Source organism: Sinohyriopsis cumingii, unplaced genomic scaffold, assembly GCF_028554795.1.
Source record: "Sinohyriopsis cumingii isolate HCF-2022 unplaced genomic scaffold, ASM2855479v2 utg000198l, whole genome shotgun sequence".
NCBI lineage: Eukaryota > Metazoa > Mollusca > Bivalvia > Unionida > Unionidae > Sinohyriopsis > Sinohyriopsis cumingii.
Window position 1 is genome coordinate 1,886,670 of NW_028315875.1, and position 16,065 is coordinate 1,902,734.

General features: G+C 34.7%; 1 protein-coding gene across 1 annotated transcript in view; it reads right to left on the bottom strand.

Annotated features, from left to right (window-relative positions):
- The window catches only part of LOC149774570 (C-type mannose receptor 2-like), a 59,555-nt gene extending 44,802 nt beyond the window's left edge, over positions 1-14,753 (bottom strand). Inside the window, exons 1-6 of the mRNA XM_089945049.1 lie at positions 14,562-14,753; positions 8,309-8,481; positions 5,417-5,559; positions 4,913-5,037; positions 2,848-3,029; positions 762-883 (exon numbers count right to left, since the gene is read on the bottom strand). Of these exons, the coding sequence (XP_089801175.1) occupies positions 762-883; positions 2,848-3,029; positions 4,913-5,037; positions 5,417-5,559; positions 8,309-8,481; positions 14,562-14,628 (812 nt within the window). The 5' untranslated portion in view covers positions 14,629-14,753. The remainder of the gene's footprint in view (positions 1-761; positions 884-2,847; positions 3,030-4,912; positions 5,038-5,416; positions 5,560-8,308; positions 8,482-14,561) is intronic.
- Between the last annotated feature and the right edge of the window lie 1,312 nt (positions 14,754-16,065).

Consider the following 16,065-nt stretch of genomic DNA (forward strand, 5'->3'; position numbering starts at 1 on the left):
TGAGACAATAACCAGCTTACCTCCCCGAAATATGATTAAGCAAAGCCCAATGTAGAGGCTAGGTGCATCAACATATGAAGGTTTGAATTTGTTTCTTCAAATTTCAAACATTTTTTTAATTTGCGTTTAAAAATAGCAATAATACATGAAACCTTCTCCTTGCAGTTGAAATGAATTCCTCGTGATTAGGCGAATGTTAACATTAGAAAATAATATATGATTCCTGTACTTGTTTCTACCTTAATACATCGTTTTTGTCCTGATATTCGATTGAAATGACAAGATGTTATACGAATTAATACTGCCTGACTGATTTCTTGTGAAATTCAAGACATAACTCATTAATTATGTATTCCTTTTTTCTGATATGCATCTGGGTCTATAAGTCAATGGTATGACTCGGCCTAGGATCGAACCCACGACCTCCCGCATACGAGGCGGACGCTCTAACCACTAGGCCACCGGAGCGGTGGTTTGTTGTTAAGATTCAGCAAATAATGTACCAGGTATATCGCCTTTTAAAGAAAGAAGAAATGAATTAAATCGACAGATGTTGATATAACCATTTCAGTGTCTGAAACCACAATAATATCTTAAATTTCTTTAACAGCTAGGATATTACTCAAGTGTCTAAAATGTAACGTGGACTGTTTTGGTAAGCAAAGCTGCACGTGCTGGTGATTCACTGGGACAACAAAACTAATATTCTTTTTTATGTTTTTTGAAGGCACGTTTTTATCGATACAATCAGGAATACCTACAACAAGTTTGGGACAAGGCTCCCGCCAGTGGACCATTGCCAGCTCCCCTGCTTATAACTGAGTCCTGTCCAGTGAAGAATGGCATTCTGTGTCAGGAACGGAAGCTCTCCGGAGATAAATGTCTGGAATAAAACCGATCGAAAACACGATGTGGCATTTAAATTCCCATTTTTATTCATATCATGGCGTTACGTGTTTTTAAAACAAATGTTGACACACGTTGTCTGTCATTTTGTTAATATCAGACGAACATTAAATTTAATTAAGTCTATTGTACAAACATCAATAATAGAGAGATAGAAATATCAACAATACACAGGTGCAATGTAATTATTATGTTTTAACTATTGTGACAAGCAGATACTTAATTGACAAGATATAGATCCAGAGAACAGGCCGGCATATGTCGCCATGATTCTATGGTCAAAAACTAAGTAACAAAAAGAATTAAAAGTATCACGTTTTGTAAAACCTAGCAAAAAATTGAATTATAAATGTTATAAAATTAATTAGTAAGAGAAATTTATAGTAGTATGAACTGATTCCACAATAATGCAAAAAGTTGTATTCAAGTCCAAAATAACCCAATTTTCCGAATGAATTTCAGAGCTTTGAATGTACTGGTCTGCCAATAGTGACTTTGTATCAAAATGGCATTGTCCAGAGCTCTTTGAATAATTTACAATAGTCTCAGGATAAAATTTAAGTCCAATGAGCACTTTGTAGTTCAATGAATATTCTAAACAAATGCTTCCTCTCCAAAAATATTTAAACGCATCATTAAATATTTATGGAGACTGATGTCTCAACAAGAACGTAAGAAATAAGACTGACTAAAATTGTCCAGCTCCACGTACTTATATAAGTATACGAAGTGGATGCACGTTTTGCTACTACTGCTACGTGACAATTTGAAAATATCCCAAATCGTAAAAGACCCCCCTCCAGACCTAACGCATCCAATAGGAAATAACTTAATTCTTATAAGAAGCCATTTGACCCCATCAGCCAATGGGAAATTACCCCAAACTTGTCAACATGTTTACTACTAATATTATTATCAGTAATTTGAACTTAGTTATTCATAGATCCTCCGCAATTTTGTCAGTCTTAGAGTCTTAAAATACCAAATACTCGTAAACAAAATGTAGCTCTGAAGAATCACACCAGTCATGAATAAAATGAACAAAAATTATAGATATACATAACAATGTTTACAGAATGATTACTATACGAGTTAAGGAACAACATTAATTCTGGATTAGGATTCCTCAGAAATATCAAACAAATGGCAAAATCATTATCTATTCATAAATTGAAACATTTTGAGACAAAGACGCTAAACAGCGCTTTTCTAAGAGGTTTATATATAAAGCATGACAATATAAAATGTTTGTTTATTCAGAATCTACGAGATCTGGACAAAACTGACAGGATCGTTGATTTGGTTCAATTTGTTTGGTAATATTATATATAAAATCCTTGAGGATACAAACGAGGGCGAACACCAGATCAAAAATCTTTTCTGGTTCTATAATTTACTACGTAGTTAAAATATTTTGCAATACCGGATGCCCTAATGTTGTTTTTAGACTGCCCCTTATCTGAAGAAGAATTTACAAGTAATGTAAAAGGAACGTGTAAAGGAGGTATCCTTGTTTATTCTTTACTGTTTACTTTTGTTGTTGTAGCTTTTGTTTTGTTTTTTATTTATTTTCATGAGCCTATTTTAGCTTGTGGTTTCATTAAAAAGGTTTACCTTTTTTGTCGTGTGTGTGTGTGTGTGTGTGTGTGTGTGTGTGTGTGTGACAAAGAAACTATTGCAGAAGGAGTTCTGATGTTTAGAGGCAGCCAGACCGTGACTAGAAAACTTTGCCAGCACAACGTGTATCGCAAAATTTTAACTTTTTCGCAGGAGTAAGTATTAGATATGTAGAGCACTGATTTTTATCATGGAAACTTTATCTGACCGGAATAGATTTAATATGTTGCAAGTCTTAGAAACCTAGCAATATATGGCCTAAAACTGCATTGACGTTTCCTTGGAGTCAATGCGTAGCACAAATAAGTTAAACTATTCAATTACAGTATCACTGGCATTGTCAATAGCCAAAAGGTCTGAAACAGCAGTATATCCTGCTGAATAGGCCAGATCATTGCATCTTTTTCTCGCCTGATCCCAGGTAACGAGCTCTTGGGGATCGGTAGAGTTGCCAATCCAGTAACAGGACGTATCTCCGTTCAGCCATCCCATTTTACATCCACCTTCTGAAACAAACGTTATATAGTCCATGGAATCGTCGTTAATCATACAAGGTTGCTCTAAGACTCAAGATATGACACTAATAATATGCAAAATAATGTATTGAAGCTTCCAAAGTTTAATGCTAATATTGATAAGTTATATCTAAAGATATGTATGATACTTGCAAAAAATCGACCGTGGTTATATTTCTTTTGTAAGAGAACCTCCTGCAAAATATTCTGAATTACTACTGAGGTTTTGGTAAATTCCAGCCTTAAACTTTGCTAGACTGGTGAGAGTCGAGCTTATGATCATTAATATAATATAAATATATGATTTTAATTTGTATTGCAGCCCGATCCAATCGGAGCATTTAGATACAGGTGTCCATGCTTATGGCTTGCATGTCACCATGTAGATAAAATCATATTTGGAACCAATACAGTCGTTCGACTGGTGATCGTGTAGCTTATGATAAGTAATATGATGAAAGAAACATATATGTTTAATTTTTATCATAGTCCGATCCATCCTGAACATTTAAATATACGTGTCCGTACTTATGGCTTTTACGTCACCATTCAGATGAAATCATATTTACGTTTCGGATGCGGGAGGTTGTGGGTTCGATCCCCAGCCGAGTCATACCAAAGACTTACAAAAATGGTACTAACATCATCCTCACTAGGCGCTCAGCATTAAGAGATTAGTGTTAGGATTGGTCGGCCTGGTGTCAGGATAATGTGAATGGGTGGGACATCATGCTACATGTCTGCGACATGATGCTCCAGTGCTAGATATAACTATAAGCTGCCACACTGTTGACATCGTAGCGATATATGACTGAAAAGTTGTTAAAGCTGCGTTAAAAATCCAAATCACACACACACACACACACACACACACACACACACACACACACATATTTAGAACTAATACCATTGACGTTTTATACTACAGCAAACCTGGTTCTAAATTACTGGCAGTGCTCTCATTTTACACAGATACATACAATACTCATTTTACACAGATACATGCAGTACTCATTTTACACAGATACATACAATACTCATTTTACACAGATACATGCAGTACTCATTTTACACAGATACATACAATACTCATTTTACACAGATACATGCAGTACTCATTTTACACAGATACATACAGTACTCATTTTACACAGATACATGCAGTACTCATTTTACACAGATACATGCAGTACTCATTTTACACAGATACATACAGTACTCATTTTACACAGATACATGCAGTACTCATTTTACACAGATACATACAGTACTCATTTTACACAGATACATACAGTGATTTGAACACGAATCGATAATGAGGGTAATCAAGAAAATATTTAGAAGCTTTACTTTGTATTGGGTATAATCACTAAAGGATAGGAAGGAAAATAAATTGTTACTGTTTGTTTTATGTGATTTGATAATCGTTCGCAGACTCAAGCTGGATTTTCTCGACCTTGTGATAATGAATGAAGAATTTTGACACCATCTGAAGTACCTTGTCAAACTATTTATCAGAGTCGGAAAATGATGACATATTAAAAGAAACTTCCCTAACCTAATATTTAGATATATCTGCAGCGTGTCATAATTAGCAGAAGTGGCAAACACGCTCCGATTCTCAACATGGATACCAATATAGGTAATTGATGTACAATCAGAATGGAGTCCTTGCTGAAATAATGAAATTTAAGGCAGGCAAGAAAAATGCGAGTTGAAGCTGAAAAGAAATGACACAGATTTACGTCATTACTTAAATTTTGTACAGTTCTTGTTATCAAAAATATTTGAGCTTACAGTATCTTTGTGCAGGAAGAAAAAGGAGGATGGGGTGAAATTGACCTCAAAAAAGAAGAAAAAACAAAGTTCCTTACGTGTCAGTGCCGTCTCACATATATAGCTCTGTGTGGAGTTACAACTGACGTCCTCCAGTGTCCCCTGTAATGTGAGTCCAGCGCAATTTGCAACACCGTCATTGTCGGGGGAGTTGTTCCAAATTCTAATCAAAACAAAGAGTTTGTTTATATATTATATAATAAAGCAGAATAGTTGCATGGGATATACATACCGTGTTTTAGATTTGCAATGTGTTGTACTGAAAAGTGGCATATAAACCATAAATCTATGCATAGATAAATATATAAATTGGACGATGGATGAATGTAAACTGTGGTTAAAAAAAAGTATTCAGGATTGTAGTATTTGGAAGATTCAAAGACATTGGAGTTGATCCGTAAGTATCACATGATCATCCATGATCCGTAAGTATATACGTGATTCGATATTCGATATATATATATGTGTGTGTGTGTGTGTGTGTGTGTCTGAGAGATACAGAGAGTCAGAACGAGGGAGACACAGAGAGAGAGAGGTCTTACACCACGTTAGACGGAGGAAATTCATTGGACCCATATTTCCAGTAACCTGTTCCAACTTTGGAACTTCCAGCTTGTGGAAGATCATTGAGTGCAGTCCAATAACCATCTGAGGGAAGTTTGTCAGTGGAAGTGATGTACCAATTCTGAAAAACAACAACAGTAAAAAAAAAGAATTTTGTATTTACCCATGACGTGTGTGTGTGTGTGTGTGTGTGTGTGTGTGTGTGTGTTAAGGTAGGATGCAGTATGCGGAAAATGGTGTTTTCTTGACACCGACAACATAGTCCAATATGTTGGATTGTTTAACTAATTGTCTGGAAAAAAAGTGTTTCACGATTTTTCTTTCTAAAGATGTAATTCAGTTTTTATATTGTTTTCTTCGTGTTAACATCTATTTTCAAAAAAATAAATATTAATTTTATTAATGTTCGCTCTGAACTCTGGGTAAACAGTAAAATGCTACTATTTCTTTACTCATACTTTGAGGTCGTTATCGTCTGCCCCAAAGTATCAAATTAGTGAGAGACGGGAAAGAAGAGGGAAAGAAAAGCTTGTAAATCAATTACTGTTTGCATGACCTTCGTAAATCTAACTTAAAGTTTCGAAAAGTGAGTAGATACAATCCCATAGAAAGCTGCGATTGTACTTCAAGTCTAACCTTTGAATATAAGACTTCATCCTCATTGATAAAAATCTACAGTCAGTGTTAGAATGAAACTATGTACACTATCGGAAATTAATTTTTTAAATGTCTTTACAGAAACTTACAATCATCTACAAATAAAACACAGTAGCATACAAGATAATGTTCTCTGCCACAATATAAACACATAATTGCAAAGACCAAAATTTTAGAAATTGTTGAAGTCATTTCACAGTATAAAGCAAGTTGTTATGTGATTGGCCAGCATGACAACGATGATGATGGAGGTAGGTTTTATTGGCAAGCTTGACAACGATGGAGGTAGGTATTAATATAATATGGTAATAGAGACAGTGAAATTTTGGAAGAAAGCAAGAAATGAAAGTATAATGCATTGCTCAAAGTTTTAAGGCAAATGAGTTTTAAATTTTGATTATATATTATTGAAGCTTCAAGTGGATTATAGTGGATTTAAATATGTTTTCTTTTACATTTACGATAAGTCCAAAATATATCAAATCAGTATACAAGTGTCTCAGCCAGATTATTAATCCTTAAGTACAAAAAGAGTGCAGATGGCGGCTGTCTTAGTCAAAACGTCAAAACGACCGTTTAGTATGCCACGCTAACAGAAAGAGCTAATTCCCAAGATTGAAGACCGCCATAAGTACACTTCTAAAGTACATGTTATTTATGTAATGTAATTGTCATATAATTGTTTGATAATACTATTTTGGTACTGAGTGTAAGTTTTTAGAATATGATTATACATACATTTAAATGGCAATTATTCACTTTATTTGGATATTCACATACATCCATATTTATTTGTAAGGTCATTATTTACACTCCTTGACAAAAAACATACTGCAAGATTGATGTTAAAGTATGTGTGACTTTTAGGAGGATGTCAGCCTTAAGGGGTGATCCAATTCAAACTGAAACGAATGTCGCGCTGTGTTATCACAAAGAAAGCTCATCGTGTTTAAAAAATATTTCTACTACCCAGTTAGTGATTATGATAGATCCAATGTCCTATTTTCTTCACCTAAGTTAGTACATGGCCACAGTTATATAGGTCCATTGCGATCAATTATATTCGTCTGGAAGATTTTTGATGACACTTAAGGCGCAGAGCATCTAACCATCAGGACTGAATAGACTTTGCTTAAACTATATTAGCATTACAAGTGCGCGGTATTGCCATTATCTTGTGTACCGCGATATTGTTTTCCGGATGTGCGTCATTTTTCACTGTATCAGTAGTTTCCGTCAGTAAAGAATTCCTTAATTTTGTTATGAATTTATCAACATGATTAAACTGTTGTATTTTGTCACAAATTAATTCGAATAATGCTAATTCAATTATAGTTATGATCCTTTAATCCCACGTTTGACATGTGTCACTCATACTAACGTGGTGGCCTAATGGAATGCTGTGAATGATATTCGTGACAAATTCGTTTATCCTCTTTTGGGGAATGACATCACTTTTTAGTTATTTCCCAGCGTATGTGAATGTGTTAAGTACATTTATTCCTTCCTTTGTAAGACTGCTAATCATCCTAACATTTTCAATAGAACGATTTTATGTTTGTTTGAATTATATATAATTCCTAATATCCACTATTTTATATTGGACTTACTGTTTACTGACCCTCTCTGAAAAATATATTGCCCAGGCTTTGACATCCCAGTCAAGCTTTCCTGCTAATGGTATTAACTAGTAAATTGTAGACTTCAGTGTCAATACTTCCTCTAAAATCACAACAATGTCTTTAACAGGGTTTCAACAATAGTGTAAGCTAAAACAGCTCATTTTAGATACTGTTATTAGAGGACAAATTATGCAACAACTAACATAGACACACCCATTCATCGACTATAAGTTACTGAGCATTCAAATTTTGGTGTGTGTGGGGTGGTGGTAAGGGGTTTCGATTTTCTTTTGAGTAAAGATATGTTATCCTCTTGTATCGCAAGGTAAGTAATTTGTATACAAATAATATAATGGATATAATATAAAATAAGGTATTATTTCTCTATAAATCAGAACAATATATTTTTCCAGTTATTGACCGAAGGAAATTGTTTTTAAAAATATGTCCTGACACTACCCCAAAACATTAAATTGCTGGTTTTTAAAATAATTTAATCGAAATCTTTTTAATATTTCATGTTTTAAAATATTTGTAATTTTTTCTCAAAAATGAGTCAAATTAAAACAGAATTATTTTTTCTCTGCTTACCAAGTCATCACCTGACCGTAATCGAAGGGGATATGCGTCCATAACTGAACACTCATCGTTCGCCTGAGACCACGTGACTCTTTTGATATTCTCAAAATAGTAACAAGATGAACTGCCCGGGCTCCATCCTACGTCACATCCCAGAACTGTATCTCCAGCTACATGACGGAAGTCTGCAACAGATAATAAAAACTATATTGAATGCTTTGAAAATGTGACACTTGTAAATATGTCACTATGAATTTTTTTTAGAATTTGCATAAAGTACAATTTTTGGCATTGTAGTTTAAACTTGTATAATTTTAATAAAGATGATTATTGCTATATTTTTGTATCGTGTGATTCAAAATTGTATACCTTGAATAACGTCTATCATTGTTAGAATTTGTTTCATTGTAACTCAAATACTATATTTTTAGTAGAGATTACTATTGTTCGTATGTACTACAGCATTTGTACATTACATTAAATATATTATTTGTTTCTTGTATATTCTGATAAAAGAATTTCAGCAATAAAGCACATAAATAGAAGAAAAAATAGCCATTTGAGTTAACAAATTCCCACCGCTTACATCAAAGGCATAGGGAGAGAAATTTTACAGCGAGAGAATAAGTTTTGCACTGTAGGCAATGTTTGACGGGGCAAATTATCCTTCGAAGCAGAATGCAAAATGGAGAGCCATTCGTACTTTTGAAACATATCGATTTATGGCGATTACGGTGGCTTGGATTTGCAGCCATGGGTGATCCCCTTGTGAGCCAAACAATATCTTAGAAGGCTCAGTCAAATGTTGTTTCTGACCGGACACCTAAATAAAGAAATTTGCATACCTCCTAGATTTGACTTCCATTTTCGTGTGAAACTCAACCTGTGATTTAAGTATCCTCAATTATAAAGGAAAGTATCATTTTCCGTGAGCCTAATTCGGACTTGGAATGTCTCAATGAAGAATAGTATGGCGCTAAAGGCGATTAGGCCAACGGACAAGAACTATCATCTCATCTGCTACTTTTCCAGTGTAGTAATTACATCTAGTGCAATAGAGTGTTGAGAGCAACGACTCTTTGAAATACTTATGGAGATCATATACGTGCGCACATGTGCACCCATTGTCACAGATTTGTATGACAATTCTACATCTCAAAAATATTAAATTGGTACAGCCACCCAAATTAGTTTGAGTCACGCAGAGAAAAAGAATTTCTCTAATTATTATTTTCAGTACAACAGTTCTAAACCAATGCCAGTGCTGCTGCTGACAAGGCTAAAAGGTGTCTACACAATACTGAAATGTGTCTATACAATACTGAAATGCGTATACACAATACTGAAAGGTGTTTGCAAAAGGCTGAAAGGTGTCAACACAAACTGGACGGTTTCTACACAAGGCTGGAAGGTGTATCTTTCAGCCAGAGGCGATCACGAAACTTTCGCCGCCGACTCGCGCTTTCCTGCGTTTATCATCCACGGGGAAACGTCCATGATGCACTAGCCTGTGAACAATTGACTAAGTCATGGGCGTAGAAGGAGTTAATCTAGATCAGTAATCCTCGTCTCAAACTCATTTTTCTTTGACGTGTTTTTTTTTTTTCTTCTTCGTATTACAGTTATTCTGCTAAGAGACGTGACAGTTATTAGAGGACATTGGAGTAGTTTAAAATACGAAATGCATGTTTTAAAAAGAAACTAACAATAATTCACTTCAAACAGATTTATCTTATCTCCATGTGCGTCCTTGTTTATTTAGTCAGTCATTGATTTTAGAGCGTCGGCAAAACTACGTCGGACACTTTATAAGACTGGCTCAAAATCTGTACGGTTTTCTACGTTAAAACTGAAGATAGTTGAAAGTAATCCGCCTATTATTATTTTTTGGAGGTGGTTGTGCTCACCACCATCCCACCACCACCCCATCTTCTCTGTATTTTGGGAGCAGGAAGAAAAGCAATAATGATTTTTAAATGTTTTTTTTTTTCAGAAAGAAAGGCAACAAATATCAGAAAATGTATTAATTTGTGCAGCGAAACATATTCGCCACTTTTTTGTGCTACAGGCTATTGAAACCACAAATGCCCACTTTATTTCTTTCTTCCAAACCCGGTATATCAAGTGGCTTCATATATGCAGTTAAATTAAGAAAAAAATCCTTTGTATGAGAGCCTCAAGTAGATTAGTTCTTAGCTATTTGGGTTACCATCTTAAAAAAAAGTAATTATTATTATTATTATTACAAGTACGCTATAAATAAATGTTATCACAAAAATGGTTTGTCATCTTCGGATGTATCTACACTATCCAATGAGATCTCTCTCCTAGCTTTGAATACTTTTGTCAAACTTAAAAAAATATCGAGGATTTACTTATATTTCACGTTATATGCGGCATATTGTCAGTAATTTACCTGCCATATGTCATCAAAGAAAATTGATTTGATTCATACGCTTTTACACAAAAGAGACAACAGATGTACTGACAGAAATATAATTCCTCATTATAGAATTAACTGATTATTAGACTGACAGTCCGGTAGATGCAAATTAATGAATATTATAGAAAATAGAAATTTTAAACTATATATTTGACTTATTAAATAACAGAAAATAAATAGGTGTCCCTTAATGTATCCCGTACGTTCAGATTAACATATTCACAAATCAGTATGTGAATCCTGTGATCAGAGCACATTGGACTTTAGCACCGGCAGCAGATTAGAAAAGCTGAGATACTTTATGTATGGACTATTATTGTTATAAATATGTGGGTCATTTGTGGAGAGGGTATTGAAGGGGAAAGAAACAGCTTTCAGGTAGTAAGCGTACACAATTTGCATTTAATTTTCTTAACGATGTGCCATGGAGACACATTCAGAGAAACATTACAATATTTACACGTTCATGAGACAAACTCAGACAAACAATACAATATTTACACGTTCATGAGACAAATTCAGACAAACACTAATACATGTACATGTGCATGGGGTCAAATTCAGGGAAACACTACAATATGTAGACTCTTACGTGTACACATGTTGATAATCACTTGACTGCTGCAACAATGGAAGCTTATGTACGAACTAGTCCGATGCTCCTATAATGCCAATTCAGGAATGGGAAGCATACATTGACCGTTTCACAAAAGCTGATCGGGAGAATAAAGTACAGGCCAACGTACCGGATCGGCATTTACACCATGAAATCTTTAAAGTGCATCGGAAAATTTATTTTTTGCATGTAAGAAGGGCTATCATTCTTGTCTGTTTGTTGTTGTTGTTTTTGTTCTTTTTTTTGCGGGGGGGATATGTTTTAATTTGTGTTCCTTTCTTACTTTGTTTGCCTGATTGTCTAATCAAGGTTCGCAAAAACCATCGGGTGTATTGAAACCATTGCCCTTTAGGTTATGGCATTTACAACAAGGTGAACGTTGATACAGAAAAATCATGTATGATCCTTTTATTAGTAGAGACAAATCCGAAATGCGGACACAGTTCATAGAATTTGAAGTGTGAAAATCTGAATAACACTCATTCTCCAGAAGGCACTATTGTCTGTAAAATTACTGTACTTTTCAACACTGAGATACAAAAGTTATAGCAATTTTATATTATGTGTGTTTTGAAAGGATACGTCTTTCTACAGTTGTACCAATAATATTTCTATCTAGTTTTAATTTCAATCTTTTACTTGTAACTTGAATTGTATGGTATATATTCTTTTCTTAGAGACACCCTTATGTAGTGCAGATTTGTCAATTTCTACTAGTGATAATTTACCGAATTTTGGTGGCTTTGTTTTATGGGGATTGTTATTTTTGTTCAACAATCGCAATATTTAACATATCAAACCAGGTCTTTCCTTCATCCATTTTGTGCGAGTACTTCTTTCTGAAACACCAGTTAACAATAAAAAGGTCAATATATGAGTAAATTTCGACAATTTATTGCTAGAATTATTTAATGTAACTTTAACAAGGGCAACAAGTCTGTATTCTTGAATTGGAGTAAACAGTCTCGTATGACGTCGTCAATTATATCAAAACCCGAAGCTAACCGGCATACCTTGGTTAAGACAGTAGCTCTACCGCTTAAACTCACAATACGAAAAATGTACTAACTGTATATGGCAGAAAGCTTGATTTTTAAATGGACAAAAATCCATAATAACATTGTCATTTTACAATTAAGTTTCGCACCTGATAAGACATGTCATTTACAATTAATTTCGCACCTGATAAGACATGTCATTTTACAATTAAGTTTCGCACCTGATAAGACATGTTTCTCAGTACATCCGTTTTTTTATCAATAGTATACCTTGAAATTTTGCAGGACTTATTATCGGTGGTAATACGACCTGATTCCTTATATAAATCCTAGAGAGTTCAACGTGCATACTACACCGATATCAATTTTTAAGAAAAGGTCGCTAAACTATGTGTAAGAAATACGGAAATTAACTGTTCTGTGTCTTCTCATCAGCGTATGAAATTGATCGAAATGATTTCTAATTTTGTAACATTTAGCATATATACTTCAACGGCAGACCTGAGTACGTGCGGAAATATTCGCTGATCTTGGCAAAAATGTATAGAAATGTTATCTCCGTTCTGAAGGTAAAGATTCTCATAGAGTGTTTCTTGGAAATCTACCACAAATCGGTTAGAAATTACATGTATATATCAAATGCGTAGTAAAATAGATCTTTATTGCTCATAATTTGTTGAAATAAAAATGTCCCCCTTTTTATGGTAAAAGTCATTTGTCCCCGTTTGGTAGGTTTTACAAGAATGTGTGTGTGATTTGGATTTTTAACGTAGTTTTAACAATTTTTTCAGTCATCTCGCTACGATGTCTGCAATGCGGCAGTCTCTTGTGATGTCTAGCACTGGGGCGTCATGCCGCAGACATGTATCACGATGTCCCACCCCGTCACATTACCCTGCACAAAGCCGACTACTCCTAACACTAACCTATTAAAACTGAGACCCTAGCAAGGGACCTGTTAGTACCGTTTTATAAGTCTTTGGTATAACTAGGCCGGGGTTTGAACCCACGACTCCTGCATCCGTGATGGACGCTCTAACCACTATGCAAACAGAGTGGCTGACACAAATTGTTTTAAAATGTATTACATAAATAGGGTGAGTATCAGACGTAATGCAGCCAGATGATCACGACATTATCCAGGGAATACAAATTTTATCATGATCAACCTACTAACGTGGCTTTCACAGACGAGGTGGTAGAGAATAAATGACGATATGAGATGGCAGAGAATAAATGACGATATGAGATGGTCATTGATACAAAATAGTTAATGCAGTGAGCACAGACCTAGTGTAGTGTACAGGGTACAGTACAGTGAGTAAAGACCTACTGTACAGAGTGCAGTACAGTGAGTAGAGACCTACTGTACAGAGTACAGTACAGTGAGTAGAGACCTACTGTACAGAGTGCAGTACAGTCAGTAGAGACCTAATGTACAGAGTGCAGTACAGTGAGAAGAGACCTAATGTACAGAGTACAGTACAGTGAGTACAGACCTACTGTACAGAGTGCAGTACAGTGAGTACAGAACAGATCATGTCCAAAGTTAAAACTCGGACTCAAAGATAACATGTTAAGAGTCAGAAAAAAAGCAGAACTACATTACTTCATAATTATTTTACTTTTCAATCTAGAGCTTTACTGATATCCTAATTCCTTGTTTGTTTACTAATGCCGTCTCCAATCTGACAAATTTGGACTAATGGACATGATATTGTGCAAGATTAAATACTATCCGTGTTTGTCTCCCCTTAATCAAGTCGAATGAATTTGGAAACGTTAAGAAGATGGCATTTTCGTTTCTGTCATATCGGACATAACGCCCTGTACGTTTTAGTCACTAAATGTATTTACTTAAAACTTAGGTACATAAAAGTATTTATTTTAGCATATATACATACTGTATTTGTATTTGCAATAAAGATAGTATAAATGGGCACAGTTGCGAGACTTAACTGCATTGGACATTTTCATACTTAATACGGATGAAGGTTTGCTAGTTAGGAGCTTGATAAAGGTTAAAACTGATTTGCGAATATTACTTATACATGATTTGAATTCATTTAAATATTTATCTCTTGTATGCATGTATAACTGTTTTACGTTGTAATGAGTATATTCCTATTGCCACTCAGTAGCACCTCCTTCCGTCGCCCCTCCCCCTCCCTCCCCCCTCTCATAAATGCGAAACAAACAGTTACTCACCTGAACAGATGAAAATTAAAATTAACGTGCACACCTGAACACTGATTCCTATTTCAACGCTTCGCATCTTTGTGTTTATAAAGAGAAGTCACCTAATTAGGTTTTGTTTTCCTCTGTTACATAAAGGTTGGCGTATTTTCATTTATCTTCTGTACATTTGTAAAGCTGAGTGAGGGAGGCAACGTCCAATACGATAAACTGGGTATCTTCCTATCGATTGAAGATAAGCTACAAAACCGCATTAGGCTAGCCTTTAGTTAAACTAACCTAGTACACATGCTCGTGTGCTCTCGTCGGCAGATACAGAAGACAAGGGTATCATCCTTCTTGCTTGCAGACTGACCGACATAATTTGCGATACAATCTCTTCATGTATATAGAGACATCATTTCTTTCGACGTACTATTAAATTTGGAATTTGTGATAATTAATCTTAACAGAATGAAAGAAGGAAAGAAAATAGATATAGCTAATGATATTACAAATACAACATTGTCATGTTACCCAATGCATTGATTGATTGACCGATTGATCAATCGATCGATAATTTACGTTTTATCACATATGCATTTCCTTAGTAATTCATTCATTTTCTTTTTTAATGAACACGTCACCAAAGAAATTATCTAGTTCTGAATTATCACCTTCAGTAAGTTGCATAATGAAGTTGTTTAATATCGACGGGTACATATTATAAAGGTGATGAGGTCATATGACATGGGGGTGGGGGTATCGGCTTTTATGTTGGGATCTTGAATACACATCGTGTGGCTTTAATACATATGCAAACTGTCCACAAGATGACAATATATACTATGAATCCGTAAAACAGCGAACAAAAAACAAGATTTCAGAAATTACATTCTTTACAACAAATTAACGACAGTAGCAATGTGAATCAAAGACGAATAAATTCTTCAATTTAAGTTTTCCGACTTCTTAAGTAGCAATGTTATTAACGTGAACACGAGATAACCGTTGACTAGAAGAAATCTTTGAAAACGCAAGAGTTTGAAATTATGAAAATATTTTTTTACTTTTAAAGATTCCATTTATTGCTGTTCTCGAAATACTGCATCAAACCTTATTAAGCAATATTTCCTGTATCTGTTATCTGACTTCCTAAAGGTAGGTATTATATACAGCAGTGTGTCTGCTACAAAGTGTAGTTCTTTACCTTTTGCGGCTAAACACAGTCCTCCTTCCAAATTTATAAGTTGCTGCTTTTCATTTATTTACTGAACTTTTATTTTCATTCATATTGATTAAATTACATATATGACACACTTTATGATTTAAACATGAGCGATGGTTTAAATGAAGAAAATAGAGCACTACAAAAACAACATGGTTAGCTATTTGAACACTGAACGCCCAGCCATTTACTTACCGGTAAGCCTGTTAAAACAAGTGGGAAATATAAACTAAGCGAAATGACGAACGACCAAGAGGTAATTCAAACATTTAAATGTATTTACAGTTGACCTAAATAATTATTATGATT